At 43.2% G+C, this 16,278-nt stretch overlaps 2 protein-coding genes across 2 annotated transcripts; one reads left to right on the top strand and one right to left on the bottom strand.

Moving 5' to 3' along the window:
- The first annotated feature begins 10,442 nt into the window (after positions 1-10,442).
- On the top strand, positions 10,443-11,113 carry LOC131292930 (putative nuclease HARBI1). The gene is made up of 2 exons (XM_058321027.1): positions 10,443-10,573; positions 10,633-11,113. The coding sequence occupies exons 1-2, from the start codon at positions 10,443-10,445 to the stop codon at positions 11,111-11,113; spliced, it is 612 nt and encodes a 203-aa protein (XP_058177010.1).
- A 2,517-nt stretch (positions 11,114-13,630) lies between these two features.
- LOC131292928 (uncharacterized) lies at positions 13,631-14,538 on the bottom strand. Its single transcript, XM_058321026.1, has 2 exons — positions 13,980-14,538; positions 13,631-13,716 (listed from the first exon to the last, which is right to left on the bottom strand). Exons 1-2 carry the CDS (start codon positions 14,467-14,469, stop codon positions 13,631-13,633), a joined length of 576 nt encoding a protein of 191 aa, XP_058177009.1. The 5' UTR covers positions 14,470-14,538.
- Between the last annotated feature and the right edge of the window lie 1,740 nt (positions 14,539-16,278).

Raw genomic sequence — 16,278 nt, 5'->3', positions numbered from 1 at the left:
ACTCCAGATGAAAGGAACATCATCTTTCAATAGATTGTTTAAGGGGAACAGTATTGTGGACAGGTTAGGAAAAAATCGACCGTAGTAGTTTATCAGCCCAACAAAGGATCGCACTTGTTCCTTGTTTTTCGGAGCTGGCATGTTTTGTATTGCATCGATCTTTTTTTCTGTATTTTATGGATTCCGTCTTTATCGACCATGTATCCGCAATATTCGATTCGGTCACAGAAAAAATCACACTTTACCCTATTTACTCTAAGGTTGTACTTGTGTAATCTTTCCAAAACCTCCTCTAGTCTTTTCAAGTGAGATTTTTGGTCAGGGCCGGTGACCCGAATGTCGTCAATAAAGACAGCAACACCTGGAATTCCTAGTAGGATCTCTTCCATCAATCTTTGGAATATGGCTGGAGCAGAGGCAATACCATACATAAGTCTGGTGGGTCGAAACAATCCTTTGTGTGTACTCAACGTAAGCAAATCCCTATCCTCTGGCCGTACTTCCAGTTGCAAATAAGCTTGCGATAGGTCCAGCTTTGAGAATGTTTCACCTCCCGCCACGGTGGCAAACAATTCTTCTACTATTGGCAGAGGGTGTTCGTCGATCAGCAAATTAGGATTGACGGTTATTTTGTAGTCACCACACAAACGCACTTTGCCACCTGCTTTTTTCACAGCAACTAAGGGGGTAGCCCACTCGGCGTGATCCACTTTTTCCCATATTCCGTCTTTAATAAATTTATCCATTTCTTTTTCGATTGTATCACGTAAAGAAAAAGGTACCTGTCTCGCTTTGATGTAAACTGGCTTCGCATTTTTACGGACTGTCAGTGAAGCTTGTATGCCTTTAGTCTTGCCCATACCTTCATCAAAAACGAGCGGAAATTTCTTTAACAGGTCATTTAACTCCATCATTTGCTTTCCACCATCGCAGTAAGAAACGTAATGCGCTCCAGGTCTGAAAACGCGGTTGAAGTCTAGCTTCAATGTATTTAACCAGTCACGGCCAAGCAGAGGATGGCGGTTGGACTGTGCAATATGTAGTGGTAACATGCACTTCTCATCATTAACGGTGACTGCAACCAACACTTTTCCTAACACACCTATGTCATTATCGCAATAACTAATTAATCGGATGTTAGTGGGGAGAATTTCTAAATTGCCAAAATATTTTTCTTTATCCTGCGTATTTATAAGGGAAACAGGAGATCCGGTGTCGACTTCGAACTTCAATAGGGATTGGTCAACCTTAAGGCTCAGCCAGTACTTACCAGCGGTTTCGGCACTCAAGTGAAAAACACTGTTGATGATCTCCGGCTGCTCCAGATGGTGTGCGTTGTCCGTCCTTCTGCCCTTCGTCAGACACACCTTCTCCAAATGCCCTCGTTTTTTACACGCATTGCAAACGGAGGCTTTATGTTTGCACTTATCAGCAAAATGGTCCGGGTCCCCGCATCGATAGCATGCTCTCGGTTGTGTGTGCTTAGGCGATGATGAACTCCTCTTTGTAATCGGTGCAGCTTTCTTCTTAATTTTCTTTGAACCGTGTTCGATGTATTGTACTTCGGTTCGCATTGTACTTCGGCCATGCAACTCATCGGTACCACGATAGGACATCTCCATCCCGAATACGATCTCCTTTGCTCTCGCTAGCGTCAGGTCCCGTACTTCGAGCAATCGCGCTTGTATTGTTCGATTTTTTAATCCGAACACGAACTGGTTTCGCAGCGCTTTCTCCAGATCATCTCCAAAATTGCACGTTTGGGCCAGCTTTTCTAGCTCCATCAAGTACGAGCTTAACGCCTCGTGGTCCAATTGCTTGCGGCTAGCAAACTTGAAATTTTCCAAAATTTCCAACGGCGTTGGACTGAAATGTGCTCTCAGGATGTTCACAATTTCATCGAATGTTTTAGTGTCCGGCGCTGTGTTTTGTAATTTGTTGCAAAGTACATCGTACGTTGCCCCGCCCATGTAGTGGAGCAAATGGTCCTTTTTGTCTTCTGCGCCCACGTGGTTGATACGGAAAGCAATTTGCAATCTTTCCAACCACCTATCGAATTTTGCCGTATTTGGGTCAAACGGCTCGAACGGGCTCGTTCCTTTCTGCATTGTCGCCGTGACACCTGCAGCGGTAGTAGGAATGGTAGCACTAGAACCGGCGGCGGTGTCCGTAGCGGTCAATTCGGCTCTTGACCTGGTTGCAGGGGAAGCGGCACTGGTAGTAGCAGGGGGGGCAGCAGTTGAATCCGTAGTGCGTTTTGGCACAGGTGCCATTCGTTATTCACGCACTTTTCACTATGTATCACTAGCAAAAACGCTAGTTCGACTTCCTCGTCGCCAATTGTAGTGTTTGTAATGTGTAAAGTATTACTTTATTAACTGGTAGTATTTGTAGTGTGTAACGTATTGTCTTCCTTGACTGCCTTGCTTCGTGGTTGGGACACTACTGACCGCATGTGGTCCATCCGTCGTCCTGCCCGGCTGTCAATCCATGCATCTGGCAGCTCCAGTGCTGCCAGCTTCCTTCCTTTGTAGGATATAACACACATGATCAACGGTTGTTTCATTTTTTTCCGGCGTCAAAATAATCGGAATATATTTCGTTTTCGCTTTCTAAAAAACAGTTGATTGACCTAACAACATGCACGATAATCGTGTCTACTGGATTTTCCCATAATGGTTTATAAAAACTCCAGAAAATCAAAGCTATGTGCAGTTTCGGGTATTTGATGTCGATCTCCAAAACTATACCATTTCTTAAATATTCTCAACTATTTGGCCAGTTCTAGCGACCTTGCATCACAAACAGTGAACTTATAATCAATTTTGTCTAATGTTTTTCGTGTCGACTTCTGCTACACCTGGCGTTTCCACAGCACTGTCCATGGCTGTTATCAAGTTTTGATACATTTCATCTTCTTGATCTCCCAAAATAATTAATCATTTCGAAAAGTTATTGGTTATTGGTTATGCGAATATGCGTGTTGCTCTTATTCGCTGGTTGGTGGTGATCAATGTACAATGGTTAGTGTTAAGCGCGATTCCGTTCAACGGAAGGGTTTATCATAATTTCCGAGCTTCACTCGTAAGTGCCACGTTTTACATGTTTTTTTTAAAGGCAGTTTGTAAAATCCCAAGATCATTTGTTACATGGGTGCATGTGGAGTCGAAAACTGTCTTCGTTGATAGTGGTGTCGAAAACTGTGGTCGTTAGTAAAAAACCCTACCCGAACAAACTTGTTGTAAACGTGTTTGCTATGTTTCATGTCAATCATTTCTTTAATTAATACAGGACTTCGCTCACTCCATACATGACTTGGGATACTAATGTATGCATTAACAGTCATTAAGCTTGACTTAACGGTGTCAACGCAATACGAACATGTTCGTCATGACTCATGTGCTGCGACTTATCGTGGAGACGCAGCATGTTTTTCTCAAACACCTCCTGTCTGCAAAGTTTTAAGAGTAATAGATCAACTTTCTTACTGGATTGAATGCAACAAAGTTTATTGCAAACATTTTCGCTGAAACATAACGTTGTTAATGGTTTGTCAACCAACCTTACCGGAGTTGGACAGAACTTTATCCATAGTCGAGAAAACTATGGTTGTTGATATGCGTTTCAGTTCTTTCATCGAAAACACGATCAATTGTTTTTAGCTTAATTCTGTGGAATATACTGTGATTTTAAGTATGACCTTCGGATTCGGAGATCGAATAGAGCATTTGCGCTGCTTCGGGCAGATGACCTTGATCGACGCTTGCCCTTTACTACATCTTCTTATTTTGTCCGTTTTTCTGAACTATTTAGCCACTTCAAGCGACCTTCCGGTCCAAAAAAAGGAACGGTTAAGACTCCTATCTTTGCCAACCATTCTATTAATGCTTTTGATGCAGAACAATTAATCGGCCGTATTAGCTGATTGAAAGTTGGTAAGATTCTTGGTATTTTAATGTTATCGGAGAACGGTACATCGTTGGTTTCAAGTTTTGTTTTTAACTATTGTGCTTAGACATCAAAATCGTTTTGTTTACATATTACTATTTGTAAAAAACTTTGCAACATGCTGCGGCGATAAAACAGAATGATTTTTAAAATGCCTTCCCATTTTTGGGATATTTGGTAGGAACGTTGCCTTCAGAATAACGAAACAAAAAAATCACCCAGGGGAATACAGGAACAGGAACAGAAAGAGTTTTTCACTGCTTTCATGGGAAAAGCCACATTATATTCCGTAGCCCTAAAGCTGCATAAACGGTTTTGACATGAAATACGAAAAGACACGTCGAATTGTTTCAAACGTCTTTTCCCTATAAGTTATCGCGCAGTAGACGACAGTTCGAGGATATGTTTTGGCCGTTTTGTGTGTCTGAAGTGGTATAGAAACTCGTTCTCTAGTAACTGATGTGCAGTGTAATCTTCCTTTTGTTTTGTTTGGAATGTGATTTTGTTTAATATGTTTTGTGTTTTCATTTTTTTTTTTGTTTAGGCTGTTCTGTGGGCTTTCCATACGAAACCGCTCACGGTCGCTGGCCACACTGGTTCAATTCCGTATCCCGGCTTTACTGGCGGTTTCGTCTACGCCATTCTTCCCCCTCAATTTAGGCCTACCACGCGTCCTCTGTCCTTGCGAACAGCCTAAAAGGACTTTACGGGATGGGTCGTTCGGTGCCATTCGCATGACATGGCCAGCCCACCGGAGCCTGTCGCTCGTCATTATATCCACTCCTCCATTGTCCCTCCTCTCATACGGGGCCAAAAATCCTCCTGAGCATCTTCCTCTCGAAAATGGCTAAGGGGGTTTCGTCAGATTTGGACATAGTCCATGGCGAGTCTCGGAGACGTATGTGAGCACTGGTACTATGTATGTCAGGTTTAGTCCCAGCTTCGACTGTCTTGACAGGTCTCGTGAGTGGAAGAGTTTTCTCCGGCTGTAATATGACCGCGCGCCGCTTGTTCCATCCTTTGGTATGCTCCAATATTATGCCAGCGCATGTCATGATCTGGATTGACTTATAGAAGATGGCCCCCGAAGTTTCCACCTCCGTGTCTCGGATGGCCCTCTCTAACGCTAAGTTGAAGAGTATGCAGGCATGAATGAATGTAGAATGCATTTAGCTTACCATGAATTTCTGAAGAGCGCCCATCACAGTGATTATTCCCGTGCCGCGTAAATTTATTTTGTTCAACTCCCAAAATTTTCAAAATTATCGTGAACCTTATTTCATTTTTTGAAACATTATGGTTTTACAAAAAAAACTGCTTGCTTGATCTCAGGGTGAGCTGGTGTTTCCACCAGCAAGTGTATACATGTAACACCAACTTTACCCGCAAGCGCCATATCCTTTGTTTTTCATTGAAAATGCACAACATACTCGAAACATTCACACATCCCATCAGACACAGTTCTGATAACATTATTTTTTGTTCGGCTAGCTACATCTTTTCGCTACGGTTTCTCTAAACTAAAACCCATAGAAAGATGTTTTTTTGCACAATCCGAGATGCCTTGAAGAGATGTATCATTTGAAATGTCGTTTGCAAAAATCGTCCAAAGGGTTAAAAATAACAAACAGTTGATTGAGATTGTATCTCGTAATCTTGAAACTTTTGCACCGATTGACAGATTTTCGCAAACAACATTTCAAATGAAAGGGCACTTCAATACAAACAACTTTGTTGAAGAAACCATCTTTCTATAACTTTTAGTTTATGCGAAACCGCAACGAAAAGTTAGAGCATTTAGCATTGAGCAGAAAGCCAGGTGCGCCAGTGTGTGTCTGCCGTGCATGCGAAAGCGATTGCACCACTATGGGGTAACTGGTAGAAAACCGCCGAAATGAAATTAAATGCGTATTTAGCTTGCTTTGAATACAGTTCGTTAATCGTACGTGATGCAATTATGTGTAACATTTTACACCGATTTGTTTGTTTTGTAGTCTAGTTTAAAACAACAAATTTATTTTCAAACGAATACCAAGTTTTAGTTCGGACTTTTATCCTAATACCGTTCCACTGTGTGTGTACCTGAATGGAGTTTCCAACGTTTCTGTTTGCACTCCCGTTCGGCTCGTGCAGTGTCTCGCTCGCGTACGCCCGTTCAGGCGGCGAAAAAAAAACAGTTCGAGAGCGCAGGCAGTGCTCGTGCACCGTTTTTGCACCATAGCTGCGTTGTTTGCTTGTACCCGATGTGTGAAGCACGGGTTGCGCGCCTCTGAGTTTTTATTCTCTTGTGCACCGTTCGCATGACGCACTCCCCATCTCGGTTGCGCGGGCGCGATGCCGTATGCGCCGTTCGCTTGCTTTCGCTTCGCTCGTTTGGTGCACGTTTGCTCTCACAATGACGCGAAAAGCGTTACACTCCCCATCTCGGTTGTGCGGGCGCGATGCGCTATCTTGCATCCTACCTGCGATTAACGATTATTTATATTAGATGTTGTTCTTCTCGGAAGTACCAGCACCATCTGCTGGATTGTATTTATCGGTCGATCGTCAGCATCGATCGCGCTCGATCGAACGTCAATAATTTTGTCAACAAAAACATCAATAAAATTATTGACATTCCCACCCGTGCGTTGCCTGCAACGTACTCTTCTCTCGTTCGATCTGTAGCACCCGGCCGTTCCAGTTGGCGCATCTACTACATATTTTAGCTTGTTTTTATGTATGGAGTTTTGTGTACACTTAAAACTCGACCAATACTGAACCGTCGCTAATGAAACTTTCCACACATATAGTTTAAGCACTGCAGATGTTGTTGAAGATTCGTTTGATCACTTTTTTGTGATAAAATCATCTAAATTTTACAATTGAAACTCAGTTTTACTAACACAAACAAAACAAACACGTATGCAATCTACACTGCTTCACATAAAAACAAAACATAGCAAAAATGCACAAAATAGTATTTCTGTAGCACAAAACAAACATTATCTACAGTTTTCGGTAGTTTTTACAAAGAACAATAATTAATCGTAGCAATTTAAGGGTTTTCATTAACATTATTCTAATTTATGGGTCATACACGGTACTAATGAAAATAAACATCAGCCCAAGTATATATGCATCGCTGACCACTACTGTAATGAAAGTGACAGTACCAGATGTCAAGGTACATTCATTAAAAAAGGTTTTTGCAACACGGGGTATTGATGAAATATCAACAATTTTAAATATTACGTTATAGCAACTTTCAAATTAAAATAAAACTTTCGAGTACAGGGTAAAAACTATAATTCTTTTCTCAAATCCTTCTTCGCCGAGCAACGCCGGGGCGACAAGCTAGTAGTTCTAATAAAACCAAGAACAGGCTCAAGAATATTACGAGGTGCGGGATGTCGGTCACTTGTGGCTGTCGACACACTCGCAGTAGTGGCCACCGATGAACTGCTGCTAACTGTCGATCCGGTGACGGAACCCGAAGGGTCGCTGCGTATGAGAGGCGGAGGTGGCGGTGTCATCGTTGGTGGCTTTGGTGGTGGTCCAGCCGGTCGGGCGGTCGAATACGGTGACTGAGGTACGGAGGCTGACAAGGACGGTTCGCACGTCGTACCGGGACGGTTAGCGGGAACGTTCAACTCCGTTTGCATGACCGATGGTGACGTTTGGCATCGCGTTCTCTTATGTTGGCGGACACTGATCCTAGTCGCCGCTATTCCACCGCTTTGGCCCTGCTCGGCCATCACCCGCTGTGTGCCCGGCTGTTTCGGCGTTATATTAGGTTTGTAACAGTTTGGCGCCGGTTTCGGGAATGCCGTCGCTGAGGGAACGCTGTCATCTGCCAAGGAATAATTACTGCTGTTGCTAGTCGATGTCGTGGACATCGTTGGTATCGTTGTCGGTGTGTCGCTGCCCGACAGCGCGGGTCGGTTCGCAACCGGTGCGATTATGGTGGTGCTGGTGGTGGATTTGGTATTCGACGACAACGACGACAACGTCGATGGTTTGCTTCTGGGGGCGCCTTTTCCGCCTCCGCTATTCTCTAGCCGACTGTTGTTGTTCGACAAACCATTGGTGGTATCCTGCAAGTAAGTTTGGAGCTGTGGTAGCTGTGGTGAAGGGGAGCTTTTCGAAGCCTTATTAAACTGCGACTTGACTTCCGCACGGGTACACAGGTAGACGCTATGAGGATGTAGCGACGTCGGGGTTCCCTGGGTACCATAGATGACCCATCCAAGGCGCGTCTTGGCTGCTATTGGTTCCCCTGGCAAACCTTCGATCGTCTTGAGCGTCGTCATTAGCTGTGAGTTATCGATTCCGATCAGTATCCGGGGCGTTGCTCTCGTGTAACTTCTAGCGTCTGCTGCACCGAGGTAGTCGTAGGCTGCCGTTAGTTCCTTCACAGCTAAGGTTTGTTGCCGAAGTGCCAAGTCCGCCACTGTATGAGCGTTCCGCATGACGTAAGTTTTCTCGGCATTGTCGACGGCCGATATCTCCAAGGAAACGGTGCGAGATGCTGGCTCTTCGCGGGTAAGCTCACCTGTCCAGCTTAGGCATATAGGATTTAGGTAGCCCTCCACGCCTAGCTCCGCTAGCAGGTCCTGGTCCATTAGAGGTACCGCGGATCCGTCATCCAATAGGGCGTAGGTGTTAATGGACTTCCCCGCCCCGTACACGGTTACCGGAACATACCTAAGTAGCGTTTTGCTTCCTGCTACTACATGAGAAAGGCTGGATACTACGTTAGACTGGGTTTGCCGGTCCGGTCGCGTAGGGTTGTGTAGAAGCTTGTGGTGGTAGGCGGAGCAGCCCGCTTCTCCACATGGCCGTGTTACGTGGCAGCGGCCGTTATGCTTCCACAAGCAGGTGCGACATAAGTGCCAGCGACGCAGGCATTTCCATCTTTCGTCTACGGTGGCGGCGAGAAACTTCGGACAGTCAGGACCGGCAGGGCAGTCATCCTTATTGCAGACCAGACAGCGTGGTCGATCGTTATCCTCCGTTCCCTCGTGGTGGCTGTACACTCGACGGACCTCAGCACGCTTGGGAGCTTCTTGGACTGGTGGTGTCACGAGGATTGCCGCGTCGGTAATGGCATTCATCCATGTCCCGAAACTCTCAAGCGACACTGTCGACGGCATTGCGCGCCTGTGCAGACCCCAGTCCAGTCGTAGATGAGGGGGAAGGCGGTCGACGAGCTCTTGCAGAAGGGCCGCGTTTACGAGCTGCTCGTGTAGACCACTATTTCTAACGGTGGCACACAGCTCTTCCACCGCAACACCGTAGTCGACGATGGTCTGCAGGCGCTCCATCTTCGGTGGCGGTGTTTCCCTGATCTGCTGCAAGATGTTGTTAATCAGCACCTCGGGTCGACCGAACAACTTCTCCAGCGTGTCCATCACCTCAATCAGGTTACGAGGTTGATGAAGTCTACATTGCACGGCTCTAAGTGCTCGTCCCGTCAAACACTCCTGCAGTCTCATCACATTCTCGTCGTCGGTGAAACCGCACATCCGAGTCGACGTGTCGAAGCGGCTTTTAAAGCTGCACCACTCGTCCGGGTTACCGGAGAACGTTGGTAGTTTTCCGGATACTACGTTGCGGGCAGCAAGCTGGCTTTTTGACAGCTCGGGTTCGTTCGCGCTCGCCTCTTTTTTCCAGTAACTGGGAATCGTGGAGCTTGACGCCAGTTTGCTCGCGTACGTAAGAGTCCTTCCGCGCTGCGCCGCAGTCACCCGGCTAAGCCCGGCCTCGAGCTGCTCCTGTCCACGAGCTCGTTCTCTCCGCTGTCCCTCGAGCAGCTCGCAGTCGCTGGCGTGCTCTTTCTCCTGCCGCTCCCTCAGCTGCCACCGTAGGGAGTTGATTTCCCGGGTGATCTCCCCGGAGGTCAACTTTTCCTTCGATATTCCGGCGCTTCCGCCCTCGCACTTCTTGCACTGCCACTCTTCCGTCACCGTGGCCTCGGTCAGTTCCACGCACTCGAAGTGGAACCACTTTTTACAACCATCGCACTGCGCCACGCGTTCGTGCAGCATGGCGAAACACCAGCCGCACAGGTCCTCGATGGCGGTTGACTCCATTGCCATCTTTGGGTTCGACATCTTCCTTCTGGCTTCCCTGGCTTTAGCAGCAAAGCGTGGGATTTTTTCGTGAAAAGTGTAGATATCCGGATTCAGCGGCGAATGCGGGCGCGATCTCACTTTTCTTGACACAATTAACTACGAAGTTGGTTGGCAGTTTTTTTTTTTTATAATATTTTATTCTAACAGAGCTATTCCGAGATCCGTTTCGAAACGGTGTCGAATGCGAGAGCTCGTCTCGAATCGAGATTTTTTCGGTATTCTAACATTCGAATCGAGTCGACAAAGTCGACATAGCTGTTCGGCAGTTGTCAAAATCAAATAGTCAACACAGCTTTGGACGTTGAATGTGAAAAGTTAGTTGTTGTTAGTAGAGTTTCGTGTTTACGAGTTTTACGAGTTTTACGGGTTTATTTTAAAATGATACTAGCGTCCTTTGTTAATAGCAGTAGTGATGATAGCGATGAGGAGCAAGGAACGATAATAAATCTTGCTTCGCATCGGCGAATGATCCGAACTACGACAGATGCGTTGGAATTGCCTGACCGAGCGTGAGTTTTGTAAAACAAGGAATAAACGAGATTAAACTAACCTATTGCTTTCTTTTTAGCTTTATTAAGAGTTTTCGTGTGTCGAAGGATATTTTTGTTAGTATTCTTCGTGATATTGAGCCAAGATTTGCTCCAGTCAAAGGACGCGGGTTGACTGTCAAAGAAAAACTTGCCGCTGCTTTGCGATTCTTAGCAGAAGGCAGTTATCAGCATGGAGTTGGACAAGACTACGTGGTAGCTATTGCCCAACCAACCTTCTCTGCTAGTTTTCAAGCAATTTTGGATGCTATGGAAGCCACACTATGCCCCAAGTGGATTTCGCTTGAGATGAGCAGTAACGAGCAACAAGAAGCAAGGCGTTACTTTTTTAGAAAAAGCGAAATACCCGGCATTGTGATGTGCGTAGATGGTACACACGTACCAATTATCGCTCCAAAAATAAATAAGGATCAATTTTACAACCGAAAGGGATTTTCCAGCTTGAACGTAATGATGGTAGGCTTATATATACGTTTTTACAATAGAAGAGCTCTTATTTAGAAGTTTCATCCCATTTCTTTTAAAGCTTTGTGATCATCAAATGAACATCCGTTACGTGAATGCCCGATATGGGGGAGCCAATCATGATGCTCATGTTTGGGCTGTTAGCAACGTAGATAGTTATTTTGAATCAAAACATCGGAATGGAGAAACCGCATTCAGAGTACTTGGTGGGTTTAAGCGATAAAGTTGTATATCAACTAAAATGTCTAATTAAATTACGATACAAATTCTTTCAGGAGATTCGGCATATCCTTCAAAACCATGGCTTGTTACGCCGAAAAGAAACGCAGCTCATGATACTCCTGAAGCAAGATACAACTCTAAACATGTACAAGGAAGGGAAATTGTTGAGAGGACGTTTGGATTACTAAAATCCCGGTTTCGATGTCTCTCAGATGCAAGACAATTGCACTACGCACCAGAAAAAGCAGCTCAGATTGTCAATGTGTGTAGCGCATTACACAACGTATGCGTTAGAAATAATTTGACGTTGGCTTCAAACGAAAGCGACTGAAAACAACAAAATTTAATAATTTTTAAAAAATAGTCAGGTCGTATATAAATATTTTCTCTATACATTAAATGAAGGAACAAAACCAATCGCCATTTATTATCCAGTAATCCAATTATCTTATACTATCAATGTAATTAAAACTAGCTATTATATCCAACTTATAATTAACCATACATTTATGATAATGAACTTAATATTACTTAGTTTTTTTTTTCTTTAATTCTACGAGTAATTCTTTAAAGAGATCGTTTGATAATTTTTGTTCTTCTCTCAAACGTTGCAGCTCCACTGCAGTTTCTTCATTCGAGGCAATTAATTTTTTTTCTACTTCGATCTTTTCCTTCATAATATTTATCATATCCTGATTCTGTTTTAAAACATCGTTCAAACTTCGTTTCCTTTGGAATGCAGGTTTTTGTCTATTACTATTTGCTAAAATTGTAGGAGTGTTTAACTCGCTACTATTACAATTTTCGGAGGAAGCAACTTGCGGTTCCTGTCTTTTTATATTTGCCGAAGAACCTTCCTTACTAGTGTTACCGGGGGACGCAATTTGCGGTTCCTGGCTTGCTGTATTTGCAGAAGCGCTTGCGTTGCTACTGCTACAACTTGCGGAGGAAGCAATTTGCTTTTCCTGGCCGGTAGTAGCGATTGGCAACCCAAAAGTTTTAGCATCAATGCCAGTAATAGTATTATGAAGATTTGTTAAAGCAGCTACACGTTCTTCTAGGTCGCTGAGACGCTTTACTTTGTATGGACCACCTCCTGTACCATTTATAGCACTTTTGTTGCATCTCAACTTGTGTTTGGTGTTGTGCTTGTAATCTGCCCAAACCTATGTAAAAAACAACAGATGATAGAGGTTATGCAAATACTACCCAATATATTCAAATGAATGTGTTTTACCTTCTTCCAAGCAACGACCGGTTTCACTGGAGGTCCCAATGCATTTAAGTTTTCCGTCAATTCCTTCCAAAACACATCTACCCAATTCCCTTTTGCTGTGGCTCTTGCGACCTCCGGTTCTGCCTCCATTGCATCTACTAATTTGTGCAATTGCACTTGAGTAGAGTACTCGTTACGTCCACCCGAATTGTTCATTTCAATACTACCACTAAAAGCAAAATAATCGTCTGTTAAAATATATTAATGAATCATTTTTCAGAATACTTACACAGCGTTGCTCCAGCAAAATTAAACACAATTACACTTCTAACCGCTTTCAATCAGACTATTGGAGTAGAATTGAGGGTGAAAGGAATGGTCACCATAGCAACCATAGCCCGCTTGATTTAAATGAAGATTCTCTACAAAACATCGTCCCGTCTGACCGGACTAAGCATTAATGCTCCTCAGGCACAACTCTCAATTACAAATAGTTATTTTTTATCCACAATCCAATTGAGCAGATATCATATCAGAATAACTTGGATTAGGATTTGCCACACAGTTTAATACAGCTTGAGTTCTGACCAGGCGGTGGTTTTTAGTAAAACAGCCTTTTTATTTACTAAAACTACCGTAATAAATTCAGTAAATTTTAATGCATATTATTTCCTCAACATGCACCTGTGTAATCGGACCTTTTAACCTAGTTTTTTTTATCAAAAAACCAAAAATTCGATTTTAACAATAACAATCAAATCGAATTATCGTACATCACCAAAGGTTTATTGAAACCATTAAGCGGTAACCCTTAAAACACTGTTGCATACACCTTGATAAATCTCGAATTCGAATTTGGTAATGCCGAATATCGAATCTCGAACATAAATCTCGAACGTTCGGATCTCGGAATAGCTCTGTAATACTTCAGCTTCTGAATTCATTCGTGGTAGAATTGATGATATCGTTAACTTATTTTATTTTACAAAAATATAAGAAAGAAAGTATGAGTAGGAAAAATAATTACATTCATTGAGATGGTCCCATTATGACATCGTAAAATACTGCCGAACTTTCTTTTCAGCAGCTCTTTCGGTTCCTGGATTTTGGACATGTTAGTTGATACTTGTTAGGACATGATAGTTGCCGATGTCGATACAAGCTTCCTTGCGAGCTAAACTCTGCGTTGCAAGTTTTGCAACTAACAGGATTTTCGCGGTAATGGTGGAGCATATGAGAAAAAAACATTTGTTGCATGATCTGTGCGCCGCAAAAACTGCACTTTTTTTTGTTTGGTATTGTGGATAAGCCGGGGACTTTTTTGCCTAGTTTTTTGCTGCTGTTGTGTGCTGCCTGGATGAACTTTTTGGTGGTGTGCTTTTAGAGATTGTTTGTGAGAAAAATGTCTTAAGCAAATAACACAAGTGTACGGTTGTTTGCAGTCGTATAATTCCTGGTGCCGACGGAAGCTAGTTTTGCGGAAGTATTCTTTGCTGCAGTTGTTGCAGCGGAACTTTGGCCGCGTAGAGTGATCTATCGTCGTCTGATTGGCCTCGGAGTCCGTGTTATCCACTGTAGGCAGCATGTCAAATGCTGCTGATACCGAGGAGCCAGCATGGTTTCTGGAAGTATTGACAGTTCGGGAGCTGGCAGGAGACATATCGCTATCCAGAGACGCAAGATCCGGGTTCCTGAATGGTACGTAGTTGAAGCAAACTGGCGTAATTATAGTTTCTTCGATTGTTATTTCCCCGTCCTCGGAGTCCGAGTGCAGTTGATTTGGATTGATTTCTGTACTCCTGGCTTCTGGATTTTCCTCATGCCTTTCTTGTTTTAGTATTGACAGATGTTCTTCCGTGCAATTACAAGTGATTCTAAAGTCGTAAGCCATGATCATTTTGTTTACGCAATTTTTACAAAGTTTGTCCGGTAGACCATCTGACGAAGAAACCATTATCCCGGTGCATATCTCATATACACTACCATATGTTGCGATTGGTGAGTTCGCTCCTTTACCACCGCATCTACGACACACTTCACCACTAAATTTCACCACTAAATATGTTGGCCATTTCTCCCATTTATAGCTCCAAATTGTTATATAGCTTAGTGTCAGTTATGTTTCAACAGACAAAACTAAAAGTGAGACTTTTAGTGTTGACCAAATGCTCTATTAAGCAAGCCGTCCATCGGTTTGCACGGATATGTTAGTCTGCCCGTCAACATTGTGCAGTCAAATACAGACGAAGATCTTCGTCTCCAATCAACAAAGTGTTAAGCTGAAGGAAGGGGTTTAAAAAAGTAGACAATGCTGCAATTGTTGCTTATTGTACAAGCAGAATGGATACGAGCCAGTTCTGTTTAATCTACGAATAGGATGCTTTTTGCAACATTTCAATCATGTAGCAGCAGCGAAAATCGAAGGGAATGTAATAAGTAATTTAACTTTATTCTTATTTCTGTATAACATTGTTTAGAATTTACAAAAGTTTAGCTCTGTAGTTTTTTATAAGAAGCGAAAATTTGGAAAAGTAATGAAGAGTGAAAATTCATTAATTTTGCTCAGTATGCAACAGCTTGACAGATGTCAAATAAGCCATCTTTGGTTTTCGCTCATTTCATCCGCAAAGCCGTGCAAGTGTAACTTCCAGGAAAAGTGATAGTGAAGAACGGTGTGTGAATTAAGTTTATCACTGGAAATGGCGCACTATTTGGCATTATTGATGAAAACAAGCTTATACTGTTAGCTCCGTGCATTCTAATACACTGGGTCCCAAAATGATAGCCTCACCTAGTTTTTTCTGTGCAGGGCGAATGCCGAGCATATAATTTTCGAAAAATTCACAAATATTTTTAAGTATACAATGACTACTCGGCATAAATATTGTTGAAGAAAACAAATGAGCAATCCTTTTTGTACCAAGAAACGAAAATCAGTGGTGTCCCAAAATGATAGCCTTACTTAGGATTTGGATTAAATCGCCTCTTAAATTACTCTTACACCATGCCTTGAGCTTAGATAGCAATAGCATTGAAAGCGAGTGAAGGGAGCACCAAAGCGAGATGCAGACAATTTCTACCTTGAGCTTAGATAGCAATAGCACAGTTGAACGAGCGAAGCGAGCACGCAAGAGAGATGCACAATTTCGACAATTTCTACCTTGAGCTTAGATAGCAATAGCACCGTTGAACGAGCGAAGCGAGCGCGAAACTGAGATGCACAATTTCGACGTTCCGGTTATCCCACGCACTTGACGGTTTCCCCAGGCGCTATACTTTTGCTAAGGATACTATGGATGCAGGATGGTAGGGGAAATTTTTCTTGCGCTCAACGAGTTTTTGGTAGTCGATGGATACTTTGCCGAAATAAAACAAAAACATGCTTCACAGTTTCTTACATTCAAAGAGTTCGAAAGGAAGGGATTGAAACATTTTCCTGATGCGTTGAGAATATTTTTCTGCGCATCGCCAAATACTTTCCAGCACTTCACATTACAAACTGCGCGTGATGGTATTGCAAGATAACGTTCTCCTGTATACGACAGCATGGTTACAGTCGTAAAGTTGTGTACTGTTATCGCAATCATTTAACCAAATTTATCGAAAAAGCTTCTATTTTACACCATGTTGGCAACAAAATAGCGCAAGTCTTTGCTTCACAATTTAAAAAATCTGAATTGAGAATGAAGTAACACCCATCTATGACATGTACTGCCATGACCAATGTTTCTCTTTTTTAAAATCGCTCCCCCACTCCTGTATG

This window comes from Anopheles ziemanni, unplaced genomic scaffold (assembly GCF_943734765.1).
Source record: "Anopheles ziemanni unplaced genomic scaffold, idAnoZiCoDA_A2_x.2 scaffold_36_ctg1, whole genome shotgun sequence".
Lineage (NCBI taxonomy): Eukaryota > Metazoa > Arthropoda > Insecta > Diptera > Culicidae > Anopheles > Anopheles ziemanni.
The sequence above is the reverse complement of the archived record's forward strand: the minus strand, read 5'-3'. Positions and strand labels throughout refer to the sequence as shown.